Source organism: Arvicola amphibius, chromosome 2 (assembly GCF_903992535.2).
Source record: "Arvicola amphibius chromosome 2, mArvAmp1.2, whole genome shotgun sequence".
In the NCBI taxonomy this organism is placed as follows: Eukaryota; Metazoa; Chordata; class Mammalia; order Rodentia; family Cricetidae; genus Arvicola; species Arvicola amphibius.
In genome coordinates this window covers 117,684,045-117,700,046 of record NC_052048.2, presented here as the reverse complement: position 1 = coordinate 117,700,046, position 16,002 = coordinate 117,684,045, and the positions used below count along the sequence as shown (strand labels likewise).

At 40.9% G+C, this 16,002-nt stretch overlaps 1 protein-coding gene across 7 annotated transcripts in view; it reads right to left on the bottom strand.

Annotated features, from left to right (window-relative positions):
* The window catches only part of Thada (THADA armadillo repeat containing), a 301,348-nt gene that overhangs the window by 134,220 nt on the left and 151,126 nt on the right, over positions 1–16,002 (bottom strand). For all 7 annotated transcript variants that reach the window (XM_038318638.1, XM_038318640.1, XM_038318639.1 and 4 more), the window contains one exon: positions 5,772–5,940. In XM_038318638.1, the coding sequence (XP_038174566.1) occupies positions 5,772–5,940 (169 nt within the window). The remainder of the gene's footprint in view (positions 1–5,771; positions 5,941–16,002) is intronic.

Sequence of the window (16,002 nt, the reverse complement as noted above, 5' to 3'; positions counted from 1 at the left end):
GAGTGTACAACTGAATCCACGATCTCCTTGCTGCCATTTATACTAACATAACCTGGGGACATCTCACTCTTTTACCCTCATTTTTTCTCATCAGTGTTGGACAGGAATTACATAAACTTTCCAGAAGGACCTCTGTAGGTACTCAGTAAGTGGCAACCCATTCAATATATATAGAACATACATAGCAAGCAGGAAAATATAGAGGTATATTCTCTACTTTTCACTGTTCCTGGCCCCATTCTAATCCCAAACAGTAACAAACATGTGGGGAAACATGAAGTGTCTATCCTGTAAATTCAAGATATCCTTGACTTATATCTGGCCTTCCTTCAAAGCATTGCAAAGCTATGGGAGGGCATTGTTGTGGGGAACAATGACCATGTATGACAGCCAGTGGGCCTGGCTGGACAGCACTGGACCTGACAGATGGGAGATAGTTCCCAACATGTGGAGAAGGCTCTCAAACAAGTAACACACACCAAATAAAAACTTCTGAATCTTTATAAGGAAGGGATTAATTTATCTCTGAAAGTAGCATTTTAATTAAAAATGGCTTTTCTGGGTTTATATCAAGAAAGCAATGTATCACCAAAGGTAAGTTTTAACAAGGTCCAGGGCTTTCTTTAACTTCTAAAGAGCCCAGTGTCACCCAGTGCCTTTCTTATCAATGCCCCCAGGTTAAAACATGCTGCCATTCCCAAGTGCAGGTGACTACTTGGAGTCTCTAGCCCTTTGCTCATTCATGCTCCCCAAGACTGTGACACATGTACAGGCAACACGTGGAGGCAGCACTGCCGCAGCCCTGGCTGGACTGGGAACTACTCTGCCACCTTAGCTCTCCTCTCATGGGAGCACAGGTGCCCCAGAGGGAAGAATAAGCTGACCACCAGTCATAAATGAGTGCTTTCAGTGGTCTGACTCAGTCTGGGAACAAACACTGACAATTAGTCCACTTAAAACTTAAAATATCGGCATCATCTCATGCTTTTGTTTTTCCACTGGAAATTGTATTTTCTGAGCATAAAATAAACAATAACGGCCACAGGTCACCGAACAAGATCCATCAAGTACTATCCCGTTTCTGGGCAACTTGAACATTTTAGGTCTCACAATTTGTACTGTTGAGAAACATGGAAAAAATATTAAAATTCTTAAAGTACAGATTGTCTAGTATGGGTATACTTCTAAAAGATGGAAATAACTCAAATTATATTTATTATAAATACTGATGCACAATATTAATGAAAGGCTGTTCCTACTCTGGATTTTCTACTAGCTTCTATTTTGGGGTCTGGGGAAAGCACTGAAGGATGCATGTTTGGTCCCTGCTCCTTAAACAGTGGCTGCTTTATACAATTAGCTAAACTGGTTCACCTTTACTTCTTTCTGGGTTCCTGCTTTTCTCTTCAAGAAATTGATTCCAAGATCATCCTCTATTTCAGTCTTCACGCTGTCTTTGGTACAGTCCCGTTCTGCTGCCCCATCTGGGAGGAGATCCTAACTCAAGCAGAAAGGGCCTCACTTATGTCCACAACCAGCTCTGTGTCTTCCACCTCAGTGTCTCTCAGCCCTCTGCTCCTACCCACAGGGAGTGCGCTGAGCTTTGGAAGTAGAGCTCCCCACACCGGGAAGGAAGAACCTCAGGGGCAAACTCCTCACACTCCAGCAGCACCTAAAACAGCTTAGGCATGCGGTGTGACTACTGCAACTTAGTTACAGAAAAAAGGGAAAGCGATGAGCTGAGGGAGGAAAGTAGGGAGCTTTTTCCCATGTATCATCTCTGGGTTTTAGGACTTTCCCTGACAACCTCTAAAACACAGGTGGTCTCACTCTGCTTCCAATGTTGGGGAATCACAAGACACTGAATTTAAGAAGACCAACCACCTGGTAATAGATAAAACCAGAAAAGAGACGGGCTCTTAATTTAAGTTCCTACTCATGAAAAGCTGTTGCTCTCACCAACTATCAGGCAGGAGGGATGTTATAAAGAGAAAGAACGTGGGCTTTAGAGAGACAAATCTCTACAGCTGACTACCTCTGGCTTCATACAAGTTACCCATTCTGGGTTTAGATCAACTAGGCAGGAGGGAGGGAGTGAGGAGGGAATGAATGAAGGGGCACCTGTCTTGCTACTCTGTAGACTTGCTAAGAACATGAATACAACCAAAAATGCTCTAAAGGCTACTTTTCCTTTCATGGTGAACTAAGCTGTCCACCTAGGCCATCTGAAGTCCATCTCTGGTTAGTATGTTGCAGCAAACAAGTAGGCAGCACTATTACTGAACTCCACAGACAGGAAAGAGGACATTTTCTACCCCAGAATTCTCAGAGTGGAGAAATCAAGTCTCCGGATTGGAAAGAAAAATAAAAAAATTGAAGTGTTTAACATGTTCCGCTGCTAAAACAGGAACAAGTGTGTTGATTACAATCAGTAGAAGATGCAGTTTGTGTTCTCACACCAAAGGATATGTAACACTTGAGTGATTATTTAGATTAAAGAAAAAAACTTGCCTGGAATATTCAGATAAATACCCAAATGGTTTTCTCATTTTCCAACAAGCTACATTATCTAGCCTATTTACTTTACAAAGGAGCTTTACAATAATAAGAACAAGGCTCATCTTTTGTATTATACCATCAGAAACATGAACAAAAGACATGATGGATGAACAAACCCAACACTCAAACTCTCCCCTCAGATGCTGTAGACTTCTCTATGGAATGTCAAAATGTTAGTTAAATACACAAGGATCAGAACAACGCTTTCCTTAGGGTTGCTGGCCAAACCCAGTCTTAACAAGAGAACTTTCTGAACTGCATTGCAACTTCTTAGGGGTGATAAGTAACCTAGTAATAACATTAAGTTCCTAACATGAAGAGTTTTGGCAATAAAAACAGACAGTTAATTCTACTAAAAAGACGGGTGGCCCTGTCAGTGTTGTTCCCAAATGAGGTAATGTCCATGGCTCTTATCTGGCCTTTATTAAGATTTAATGTCATTTACTCTGGGCTCTTTAGAACCTGCTGTACAATTTCACCTTTCCTTACGGGTGCCATTTCCTTCACTTCAGCACTGCCATTCTGAACGTCTGGTTTTGAAATGATTAGGAAATGAACCCACATGTTCTTATTCTGTATGCCCTATAATTTGGGTCTTTCCCAGTCTCAGAAACCCAGGGATCAGCACATTTTTGTTTTTAAGGTATACTAAAGAAATACTCTGGGGTTTGATATGTTTATGTAAACATCTTCAAAGAAGTCAAAATGTATAATTCAAGAAAATGTTCTGTGAAAGAATTTGTTTTCTGATTACAAAATGATTTCCTGCTCTTGAAAAACTAACAGTTTTGTATTTACTTAGCTGGTTCTGAAGGTCCCATGGAGACTATCACTCTTCTCAGTCCCTAACCTCTCTTTGCCAAGTGCAAGCAAGCATTTGCTGATTTTAAAGATAGTTTTATGTGTAGAAGAACTTAGAGAAATTCCTCTCTGACTTAACTCCTCAGATGCTCTCCCCGAAGAGACAATGACAACAGTCCAAACAGAGAAGAAGACTGCACATACCTTTTCAACATGAGTGAAACAACTTCGACCAATAACAGGAGTCTGTTAGACCAGCACAGTAAATGCCCACATCCAATTGTGACTCCTCACCTCCAACCCACCCACAGGAAGCCTTTCATCAACACTTAGGAACAAGAACAGCTGGACAGTGGACAGAACTGGGAGTGTTTTTTGTTTTTCCATAGAGTTTTATATGACAGTCAACAAAGTAAACCTGAGAATATGGAACATAGTCCACATACAGAGTGGAGATCATGTCTGGTTTCTGGGCAGACTGGTGCAACATAGGGACTGCTATGGTGGCAGGAGGCATCCAATTAGAGGCCCACAAGTACAAGTGGAGAAAGGAAGGAAAAACTGTAGATGGAGCTGCAGGCCGTTTCCCAGCTCCCGGCCGCCGGCTAGCTTTACTCAAAATAATTACACGGAAACTGTATTCTTTTAAACACTGCCTGGCCCATTAGTTTTAGCCTCTTATTGGCTAATTCTCACATCTTGCTTTAACCCATATTTAGTAATCTGTGTAGCACCACAAGGGGTGGCTTACCAGGAGAGATCTTAACCTGCGTCCATCTCAGAGAGGAGAAGCATGGCGACTGCCTGAAGCATCTGCCTGACTCTGCTTTCTTTCTCCCACAATTCTGTTCTGTCTACTCCGTCTACCTAATTTTCTGTCCTATTAAAGGGCCAAGGCAGTTTCTTTATTAACCAATGAAAGTAACACAGACAGATGACCCTCCTCCATCAAAAACAGCCCCACCCACACTACTTCTGCAAGAACTCATTAGCCTAGGGCTGCAATCTCTTATGCTTTGGGCATTCCGCCTACCCCACAGGGTACACTTTCAGGACTCTCTTCTGCTGCTTTCCTTGTCATTAGTCTGTTTCCTTTGACACAGAGGCAGAGGTGGGGCAAAGAGACCTAGCTGCTTGACTGATCCGGGGATGATCTCTGGACCTCTGAGGTTTGTCTCCAAGGCTGAGATAGCCTGTGCCTGTCTTTAACACAGGGACCAAGTGAGGACCGGAAGGTGTGAGTGCTTGAGACTTTACAGTAAGAGTCACATGGGACTGGAAAGATGGTTCTGCAGGGAAAAGTGCCGCTATACAAACGTGAGGACCTGGTTTGAACACCCAGTCCCAAGGTAAACCCAGAGGCACAGCCTGTGGTGAAGAAGGAAATAATCTCCAAAGCAAAAACAAACAAACAAACAAACAACAACAAACAACAACAACAAAAAAACCCACAGACTCTTCAAACAAGGAGGAAGGTGAGAACTGATGTCTGAGGCTGTCCCGATTGTCACCTGGGTGCTGTAGCATCACCCCTACCCTCAAATGCTTCTCCCCTCCCAACAAAAAAACTGCAAAAACCCGTAATGCACACAACATGGAGCAGATGATCTGAGGTACGCTTTGAAGGCTGGGGGGGGGGGCACTTACGCAATCTTCTTAGAAGGCTCACAGTTGCTGTGACAAAATATCATGACCAAGGCAACCTAAGAGAAAAGTCTATTTGGGCTAAAGTCCATTTGAGCTAACAGTTTCAGAGGGTTAAGAGACCTTGATGGTGGAGTGAAGCCATGGTGGTAGGAGCAGGAAGTCTCACAGCCTGCCATCAGTGACACATCAGTGACTACGACTTCTAAATCTTCCCAAACAGTACCATCAACTGAGGACCACACATTCTAACACCCAAGACTCTAGGGGACATTTCTCATTCAAACCATCACATAACATAGATACACAGAAAAACATCATTTGAATAAGGAAAGAAGGGCTGGAGAGATGGCTCAGTGGTTAAGAGCATTGCCTGCTCTTCCAAAGGTCATGAGTTCAATTCCCAGCAACCACATGGTGGCTCACAACCATCTGTAATGAGGTTTGGTGCCCTCTTCTGGCCTGCAGGCATACACACAGACAGAATATTGTTCAAACCTTGAAGAAGAAATGGCTCGTGATGTTCTGTAGGCATACTTGATGGAAAAAGCATGTTGCAGAACTGAATGCACAAGATAACCTGCCAAATCAGTGTACACTAGTTCATACTTGAGGTATCTGGTAATTAAGAAGTAGAAATAAATAATCCGTATAAACAAATAAACTTAAAAGCTTGTGTACCAAGTCTTCACCTGCTAAGAATACACGAGAAACAAAAGTTCATCCTGCGGTGGTCTATGAAAGCCACAAAGAGTCACTGTACTTACTTGCAGAAGTGTCCCATGGATATGGTTTTGTCGGAAACACTGGTCAGTGCTGTTGGGAAGTGAGTCTAGCAGAGCATGGACGGTGCTTGCTATTTGGTCTATTGTAATGAAGGGGACCAGTGCACGAGCTGCCATTTCACGGGAGTGGTAGATAGGCGAGCAACCACACCTGAGGAGAAATGAAAACATAACAGCATTAATACTAGTTTCCACATCTGTATCTTTGTATATAATTATTATTTACTGGATCAGTACCTTATTTCAAATGACTGTTCTTATTCTTTCCTTATTTATTTATTTATTTATTTATTTATTATGTATTCAATATTCTGTCTGTGTGTATGCCTGCAGGCCAGAAGAGGGCACCAAACCTCATTACAGATGGTTGTGAGCCACCATGTGGTTGCTGGGAATTGAACTCATGACCTTTGGAAGAGCAGGCAATGCTCTTAACCACTGAGCCATCTCTCCAGCCCTTCTTTCCTTATTCAAATGATGTTTTTCTGTGTATCTATGTTAGTTTCACAGGTCATATTGCTTTTGTTAAAAATAACACTGGCATATATAATGCTATCACAGGGGAAGATAATAGCAGAAAAATGGTTTACTCATCAATGATGAACAAAGTTTAACTGGATAACTGAGAAGAGTAGAAAGTACTGTGGTAAGTGCCATGAGCAGCAAGACTATCTCTGAGAAGCCTATATGCTGGTTAGAGGGATGAGATGCACATTCGGAATGATGAGAAAACTGAGGCAGTATAGGGACAATGATAAACAAATTATCTTCATGCTACAAGCAGTGAGAAGAGAACGGCTGAGTCAGGAAAGTATGGTTCTAGTTGGTCAAGAAAAACAGAAGGCTGTCCTAGCCAAGACCGGCAGTAAGTATATAAATCACACACAGAAAAATGCTTAAGGGACAGGTGGATGTGTCTGGATGACTTGGGTGCTAATGAGTAACTAGACATTAAGGCTAAAGAATTGATGGGTTGGGCCACAGTGAGGAGCATCACAAATGGCAGGCAACATAGTATGAAGCTCCAGTCAAAAAGACAAGATATAAATGCCAAGGCTCTAAAGCCTCACCATTGGGCTGATTAACATCTAAAGAATGGGAATAAAAGCAAGGAACAGCCATGGACAAGTGGCATTTTGTTATGTTAACAGAGCACTGGAAAGGCAGGGCATCTACAGGCCTCGTAGCCTTGTAAACACTTAGCTCCTGAGAAGCCACACCACTGTGGGGAGTAAGACTGCGAAGCTGAAAGCTTTTAAGGACACAACACAGACTATAAGAGAAGTCCAATCTGGTAAAGTCTCAGCATAGAAAGTACTTTGCTTGAATTCTCAAGACTTCATAAAATTTTACCCACTTACAAAAGTAATACAATTTCAGGTGTCATAGATGCCAAGGTAAGAAGATCAGAAGACAGTAGGCTCTACTTGGCAAAGAGAGGACCTCTTAACTTTCCCCCAAAACAACAAAGTATTACAAGGATTTGCATATGGTCTATTGGGGCCATGGCCATGTAAGTATAGGATACAGGGGGCAGAGTCATAGGAAGAAATGTTTTTAATATTTCAGAAGTACCACCAAAGTGAACCTTAATATGTGAATAAAAATATAAAAAATTTCTAGAGTCAGAGAGTTCGTTCACTTAAGGCACCTACCGCACATGCCTGGTAACCTGAGTTTGATACTGGGAATCATGTGAAGAGGACCAACTCCACAGCTGTCCTCTAACTTACACACACCCACACACCACTGCCCCCGCAATGCCATTTCTGTAGAAACAAAATGACTTTCAATTTCATTGGGGCACTGGATGACAATGGAGAAGAGAGAAAAACTTAGTGCCTGATACAGACTGGAGAAGTGCTGTCAGGTGGCAGAGTGGAAGGTGGCCGAGGCTACAGCAAATAGCCAGTGAACTCCTCTGGACTTTAACTAGGTCCTGACAACTCACCCATTTTCTCACTTATTTTTCCTTTAAAACGATTAAATGTTTAATCTGTAATTGGCAAACACAGTAAAATGTTTGTTTTGGCCCATGGGGGCAGAAAACTTCATTCAACAAAGAAAAGAAAATATTCTGAAAATGGTTTGCAATCTAATTAGCAAATTATTTCATTCTGCACAGCCGCTTTCTGAAGGTTCCCAGTTTGTCCTCTACCCAGCCCCAGCTCGCAGTATGCGGTATAGTGTTTTATGTCACCAAAGGGCTCTTGTATATCAATGTTTCCTTTCAAATACAAATAACCCCAACATGGTTGTAGATACTTAGTTTTCAATTAGGAGCAACCTTACACAAAAGAATGACCTGCCTTCTGCAAATGATGATTTCCCAAAGGAATCTGGCATCTATACAGGGGAAAAAATAGAAAGTGGGAAAAGTTCCAGAATGTTCTGCTTTCATACCCCACTTTAGGTACTTATTAAATGCATACAACCAGGTTAACAAGCAAAACTGTAACTATCCTCAGAAAGCAATGTGCATTTACCAGGCATGCTAGTGCATACTTTTAACCCCAGCAATCTAAGGGAAGAGGCAGGCGGATCACTACGTAGAGTCAACTTGGTCTACATAACAAGCTCCAAGGCTTGATCCCTGAGATTCACATGGTGTAAGAAGAGAACCAACTCCCACAACTTATCCTCTGATTTCCACACATGTGTTGAGGCATGCATGTACACAAACTCATACAACACACACAATAAATAAGTGCAATCTTAAAAAAGCAATGCCATTTCTAAGATAGCAACTTGTAAAGTAAAATTTAATTAAATGATAGTCATTAGAAAGTAATAACCAATGTAATTTCACACTTATCTAATGGTAAGTATATAAGCAGGAAGTTGGATTACAGTTAGATTCACACATATGTACCGGTGTATACACACATAATACACAAACACTAAACAAATATACACTTGCAAGTTTGCTTTGACAGTTGCTGGGGACAAGGAACTTAGGGGCGTTTAAGATAGAAAATTACACAAATGGGTTATCATTTTGCTTGGGACACTAAATTTTGTGACTGAAATATGTCACAGAAACTGCCCCTCGCTAAGCATGCTCATGAATGCCAGGCAATTGTGGTCTGCTTTCCATACAGCTTGGCTCTATGCTCCTGGGAAATGGTACCCAATATTGACCCAGACCTTTCAGGGTATCTCTGAAGGCTAGGGGAGGAGCAGTAGGTTCACAGTTACATTTAGGGTTTGCCAGCTTAACTACTGCTTCATTTGTAATGCTTTGGAATTTGCTTTGACCCTGGACCCTCAGGGATCTTCTCTGCATCTGAATTTTAATATGGTATGAGCTCTTCTGTCAAACTTTGCTGCACTGCCTCTGGTCAGGATCATTTGCTTTTATTCCTGTGCAGTTAAGTGCATAGTCAGCTCTGTGTCAGCACAGGGGATGCATCACATTTACCCTTCCCACAGCCACCCCTGGCCACTACCTTGTCTATGACACTGAAACGACATGGAGAGTATACAAGGCAGGAGTTGAGAACAAGTTCTAGTGTAGAGTCAGTACTGTCACTTCGTGGTGTGGGTTTTAGGGTAAGCCAGTTTCTAAGGTTTGACTCACTTGTTAAGGCTACTGTGATGTTAAGTGGGATAATGAGTGTAAAGCACACTGTCTACCACACAGTGGTCAGCTATCATAATCTGATAGGTAGAGTCTCTGTTCACTCCAGGGCTCTCTGTCTCAGCACAGGAAACATACTTCATGTGCTCACAGAGGCCCACCCTTCACTTTCCATGCAAATAAGTTGTAGAGAAGAGGGGGCGCTTAAGTTTTTCTGGGCCAACTGACTCTCTGCTCTCACACTTTTATTCTCCAGGCCCAGGGCTCCAATTCCTGTTCTGTTTACCCCAATGTTATTATACCAAAGATTTTTGCTCTCTCTTGTATATTGTTCCAAATCTTGCCTTCAGAGAAATAATCCTGTGTAGGTATGTGTGCATACATAAAAGAAAAACAGTACCCAATAAGTTTGAAGATCTAGATATTTTTGAATCACATTCTCAGGGAGTTCAGTGGTGGTCAAAGTTACCAGATTCTCTGCTTGTTCTTTCCTGACCCTCCTAAACCTGTTATTAATTCATCAACAGATCTACTGCCGTCTGAGGCTCTTTTTCTGGCCCACTCACACTGCTAGCTAGAACTTATAAGTGCACTTACTCATATCCTCAATTTAGCTCATCATGAGTTTCTCCATTCAAATATATCAAATATAATGGACATGACTTTTGGAGTTAAATTGAAAAAAATCATTTCTTTGTGTTAATGAGAGAAGAATAAGAGCAGTAGATACTTGCTCAACTAAAAAGTGCACACTGTCAGGTCTGATGAGCAAAACAAAACAAAAAAACTATTATGTGTCTGTAGGCAAAATGTTCAGTTTAATTGTATCTACTGGGCAGCTCTTTGAAAATTAACTGAGATTGATATACCAAAACCTTATGAAGAAATAAACAGTAATAAACCACAATAGAACATCAGAGAACTGTAATGTGACTACTTGGGACCAGGCCACCATAGGCCCAAGCCTGGCCTTAAAAGACATGGGATCCCTCCACTCTGGTGCTCACCTACCAGTCTTTACCCAGTCTTATATGCCCCGGGCTGCTAATTTTAAGTTAAAATGGCAGCTGCACATCTCTACAGCAACACCCAGTCACATTGCGAGGCAAGGACACAGGACCACAGAGGTAATGGTGATGGCTGCTTGCATGCATACCATTCCTTTTGGTGCTGGGCAATGAAGTGAACAAATTTCCCCAAGGTAAATGGTGTGGTAGTTACATCCAAAAAGCTCTTGGAACAGAACACTTCCGTTATCTGAAATTACAATTATTTCTTCAATAATGAAGGGATGCACTGCTTTTAAATGTTAATCCCTGATTCCTTGCTCTTATCAAAATATAGACAAAATATAATATTCATATTTCATCTGAAATTTCATTTAAATAGTTTATCATCTTTTTGCCAGTAATAAATGCAATTTAAAACAAAAATTTTGAGATTCCAACCAAGTGTTTTAGACAGCTGGGAAGGAGATTTTTCTCTGGAATACTGAGAACAGTCTCTCTCAGTAAAAGCTCTTTCCCAGTGTAGGAAGAAGGCGTTACAGCAATGGCCACACAAAGACACTGGAAACCCCAGCCTAGAGATTTAAGGAAAAGAACTAATTTCAGTCCTTACCAAAAATAAAAATGAAGTGCTGTAAACATATAAAGATCTAACACGAACCATTTCCCTTGCCAACCCTTCTGGAAGTTTAGTCTCCACACCAGCACAGAGCTGCTCCTTGGCCTGGGGGCTCCACCCACACCAGCTGGAGAAAGAAGCATTTCCAGCTCTGCCTTGGAGGCTCACAGGCTGGGTGAGGGCTGCAGCCCACTGAGGGTACAGACTGCAGATGGAATAAAAGCCTTTCACAGCTCTCTGCTGTCTCTACAGGAGACTAGAAGAAAGATGCCTTTAGATTCTCTGGTGGGGCTATGAACACAGCACCTGGGCTTAGGGTGTCTTCCTTTCTTACAGGTAGGGAGGGGACAGGTGTAGAAGTCAGCTAAACAGGCTGGTTCTCCTTGTGGTGTGTTACTGCCTGAAATTCTAGCTCTCAAAGTGATTTAATACACTTGGAACTCACACCATCAATCTTGGAGACTGGTTCCATGTTCATAGCAAATGACTTTTCAGGTCACAGAGGATTAAGTGATCCATTAAAAAAACCATAGAAAGGTACTAAGAGTTCACACTATTTTTTTTAATCCTACCATGTACCTGGGGAAAGGTTTAGAAAGAACTGTGTCTATTCCTATTTAAAAGAAATAAGATTTCAAATATTCAAAAACCTAACTGTCCTCTATTGGCAAATTAAAACGATTCTGATACACAAAGTACCCTAAAACTAGTCCACGAGCTGCTAGAGAAATCGGGGAAATAATTAATAAATCATAGAGAAATAAACTTTTTTGTCCAACTTAACTTTTTAAGAGCATATTAATAATATCTGGAAAGTTATTATGAGTGGTGACTGTGAATTTTATAGTGTTAAAATTTGCTGGGTGGTGTATGAGCACATTTATTTATTTATTTGTTTATTTATTTATTGGTATTTAGACAGTTTCTCTATAGCTTTGGAGCCTGACCTGGAACTTACTATGTAGACCAGGCTGCCTCGAACTCATAGAGATCCACCTGCCTCTGCTTCCCTAGGGATTAAAGGCGTGCGCCACCACTGCCTGGAAGAATATTCTTAATAATGGTGATTATACAACATTTTAAAGTTCATTTCTTGCTTTTTAAAACTAATAACTTATTAATTTATACTTGTTTTTTGTTTACTTAATACTATGGAAAATTGTTAGACAAAAGTAAATGAGTGATTTTCTTATTAGAATTCAAAATGAGTGGTAAAGCAATAGAGACAGTTCTTGGTGTCAACAGCCCAGAAACTGCTAATGAATATACAATGAGTGATAGTTCTAGAAATTTTGCAAAGGAATGAGCGCCTTAAAGATAAGGAACACGCCTGCCATCAGAGCTGATGATGACCAGCTGTGTAATCATGGAAGATGACTCACAACTACATCAGAAGCTGCCAAAGAACTCAACCCGGACCATCCAATGTTTGTCCAGCATTTGAAGAAAACTGGCAAAGCGAGACTAAGCGAATGCTCTATGAGCTGACCAAAATTTTAAAAAAATAAAGTAATGCTGTTATTTTGTGCAACAACAATGAATCTGTGATGAAAAGTGGAATGTACGTGACAACCAGTGACATCCAGCTCTGTGGTTGGCCCATAAAGCTGCTCTAAGTACTTAGACAAGGACAACATGCACAGAAAAAGTCATGGCCACTGATGGGTCCTCTGAGGCCAGCCTGACCCACCACAGCAATCTGCACCCCAGTGAAACCCTTACATCTGAGAAATGTGTCAGAAAGTAGAGGAGATGTACCAGAAACTGCAACTACTGCAGCCAGCACTGCCAACAGAAAGGGCCCAATTCTTCTCCCACAATCGCTGGCCACATACCATACAACTACTGCTTCAAAGGTTGAGTAAATTTGCTAAAAAGTTTTGCCTCATCTGCCATATTCACCTGACTTCTTGCCAACCAGATAGCACTTCTTCAAGCATCGGGACAACCTTGTACACTTCCACGGGCAGCAAGATGTAGAAAGAGCTTTCCAAGAGCTCGTCAGATCCTGAAGCCAAAGTTTTTATGCTACACGATAAGCAAACTTATTGTCTAAGACTGCTGATCCTATTTTGATTAATAAGCCTAGTTGTAATGACTTAAAACTCAGTCTGAAACTAAAATTCTTTTTGCACCAAACTAATAAAATTAACAAAACTTGTAAGCTGAGTGGCCCACAAATGACAGTTTAAATTTTATTTTTAAATGTAAACAGCTTGATTAATTTCCCTTATGACAAGAATTTGTTATGTTTCTGAAAAAGCCCAACACCTATGCATAAATTCTAGGAAAGCAAAAGATTGGAGGCAGGTAATCTAGGTACTTTCAAATATTCTCTCTCCCCCTCCCTTGTGTGTGTGTGTGTGTGTGTGTGTGTGTGTGTAGATGTATGGGGTTTATGCACATGTGTGGAATATTTCCATGTACATCTGGGTGAATGTACATATAGAAGCTGGAAGTCAACATCAGGTGTTGTCAACTTTGTTTTTGTTTTTTTGTTTGTTTTGGAGGGTTGATTTTTTTTTTTTTTTTTTTTTTTTAGACAGGGTTTCTCTGTGTAGCTTTGGAGCCTGTCCTGGAACTCACTCTGTAGAACACACTGGACTTGAACTCACAGATATTCACCTTCCTCTGCCTCCCGAGTGCTGGGATTAAAGGCGTGCACCACCAATGCACAGCATTGGTGTCTACTTTATTTTTTGAAAATGAGTCTCTCATTAGATCCCGAGACTCACCAATTCAGCTACACTAGCTGGCCAGCAAACCCCAGGGATCCATCTGTCACTGCTTCCCCAGCACTGGGATTACAAGGGCACATGGCAATGCCCATGATCAAACCCAGGCCCTCACACTTCAGGGCCAATGCTGTACGGACTAAGATATCTCCCAGCCCCCTGTCCTATTTTTAGTACTCAGATAAGCCTTTAACAACATTATGTGAATATATGTGTTCTTCACTATAGATAGACTAGTGGGAACATGTACAGAACAATGAGTCACCAAAGGAATATAACCACAGCCAAATAAAATGCCCTGTGCCAGTTTCCTTCTGTTGTGATCATGGGTGTGGAATCCTTAAGAAGCAATTTATCCCACTAATTCCAAAGGTTGGAACCCACATTTACAGATCTCATTCACAATAAACTGGCAGCATAAATGTATTTCCTCCTGTTCAAACTACTGTTGCAAAAAAACAAAAAACAAACAAACAACAAAACCTAAAGGTTTCTAATGTACTGCCCTTAAGGAAAGCACATCAGTCACAGGACTTTGACCCAAAGTCACTCACCAAATTGCAGACTTTGTAGCCCAGGCCAACCAATGGTTTATGAAGAACATATATCAAAATGGGACAGGTTACACAAAGGATGTGACAATGTCCTCTGCTGTCCTCTATTATTATTAATCACATCGGTTCAAATCATCTAACCATTCAAAACACTGTATTTGCTCATGTACATAAGCAAGTTTTCAAAGTGACATGTATGGATACACTCAAGTCTGGGCATTAGCAGAGCTTTAAGGGCTCAGGAAAAGGAAGCACACACATTTAAGTGACCATTTTAATGAAGAGAAACAACTACAATGCTTCTTTGGTGACATAAATAAGATGACAATGAAAAGATGCAAATTGAAATAATATCTGTACCAGCTATGGGGCCACAGGCAAGTTGCATAATATCCCTTCACGCTTTCTGCCTCTGCTCTTCTTCTGAAGAGGCAGCTCTTTGTATCTTTGTTTCCGCCCCCCTTTATCCATCTCTCTCTCTCTGTTCCTCTATTTTTCTCTTTCTCTCTTCCCCCCATACTCCTACCCTCCCAGTATCCACTAAATAAACTCTCCATAGCCCGCAAGATAATAACATCCCTTCACATCCTCATCTGTAAAAGATACTAAGAATAATTTCTTAAGAGCCATCCAATAAAAAATTCTATAAATCAACGGGCATTTAAACATTTTGGTTGGATTGCTATCTTTTTTTTAATTTCAACATTATCTTTAGGATCTCTCTTGTTCCATTGCTTAATCTCCTAACAATATTGATGCTGATAATAAAATTTTTATGCCTAACACTGACCACACTCAACCTTTCTATAGTCAGAGCCAGAGCCAGTTTTCCTTAGCTCAGGCCTCTGTCAGAGTTGGAAACAAATGATCAGTGTTTTCTACAGAGAAAAGCCCTTCATTAACTCTACTGGAATCCTCTCATTAAAGTACCCCTCACTCTTCCCAAGGCCACAACAACCTTTACTCATCTAGATTCTTAGAATCTGGTGATTATCTTGCCTCTACAGAAAGCTAAATGAATCTTCCTGACTGCACCAACTAAATGCCTGGTGCTCCTGCTGGAAGAGAGAAAGTGGAGCATTTCTTTTAATATGATTATTGCCTTGCAGAGACTGCAGCTTGTTTTTGCTAAAGCTAATTAATGCCCCCAAATAACCTTCCTTTTATTTCCTAGCAACAATTCAAACTGAAATCATTAAGAATGAATCTTTAAAAACCAACTACATGGAAAGGTTTGAAAAGTTCCAAAAAGTTGCATGATTTTGGCCTAGAAAAATAGTATGAAACAGGAACAGTCTCATCTCCACGAAAATGTTCCTTCTGAATTAAGTAAACTGAGTCACATCTCTACAGACCTATAGTACTGCTAACAGACTACTGCTAGCCCTTTAGAAACACCCTAGGAAAAGTTTTATATGTTTGTTTGCATCCAAACCTATACTTAGAGTATAGTAGCATAGCTGCCAGAACGTACTTCCTTTGGCATAATTACTCTTTCTTGCTCCAATTTAACTTTGTTTTTCTAGTTCTACATGCCAGGGAAATAAATTAATTTATGCCTAAAAAACTAGTGTCCAGAATATATTTAGAAGAAAAAAACAAACAACTTAAAAAAAACCCAGAGACTTCAGCAAGGGAGACGGAAAGTGAACATTTGTGAAGATGCTCAACATGTTGAGTTACTTGGGGAACTAAAAGTACATTACATGGTGGTATGA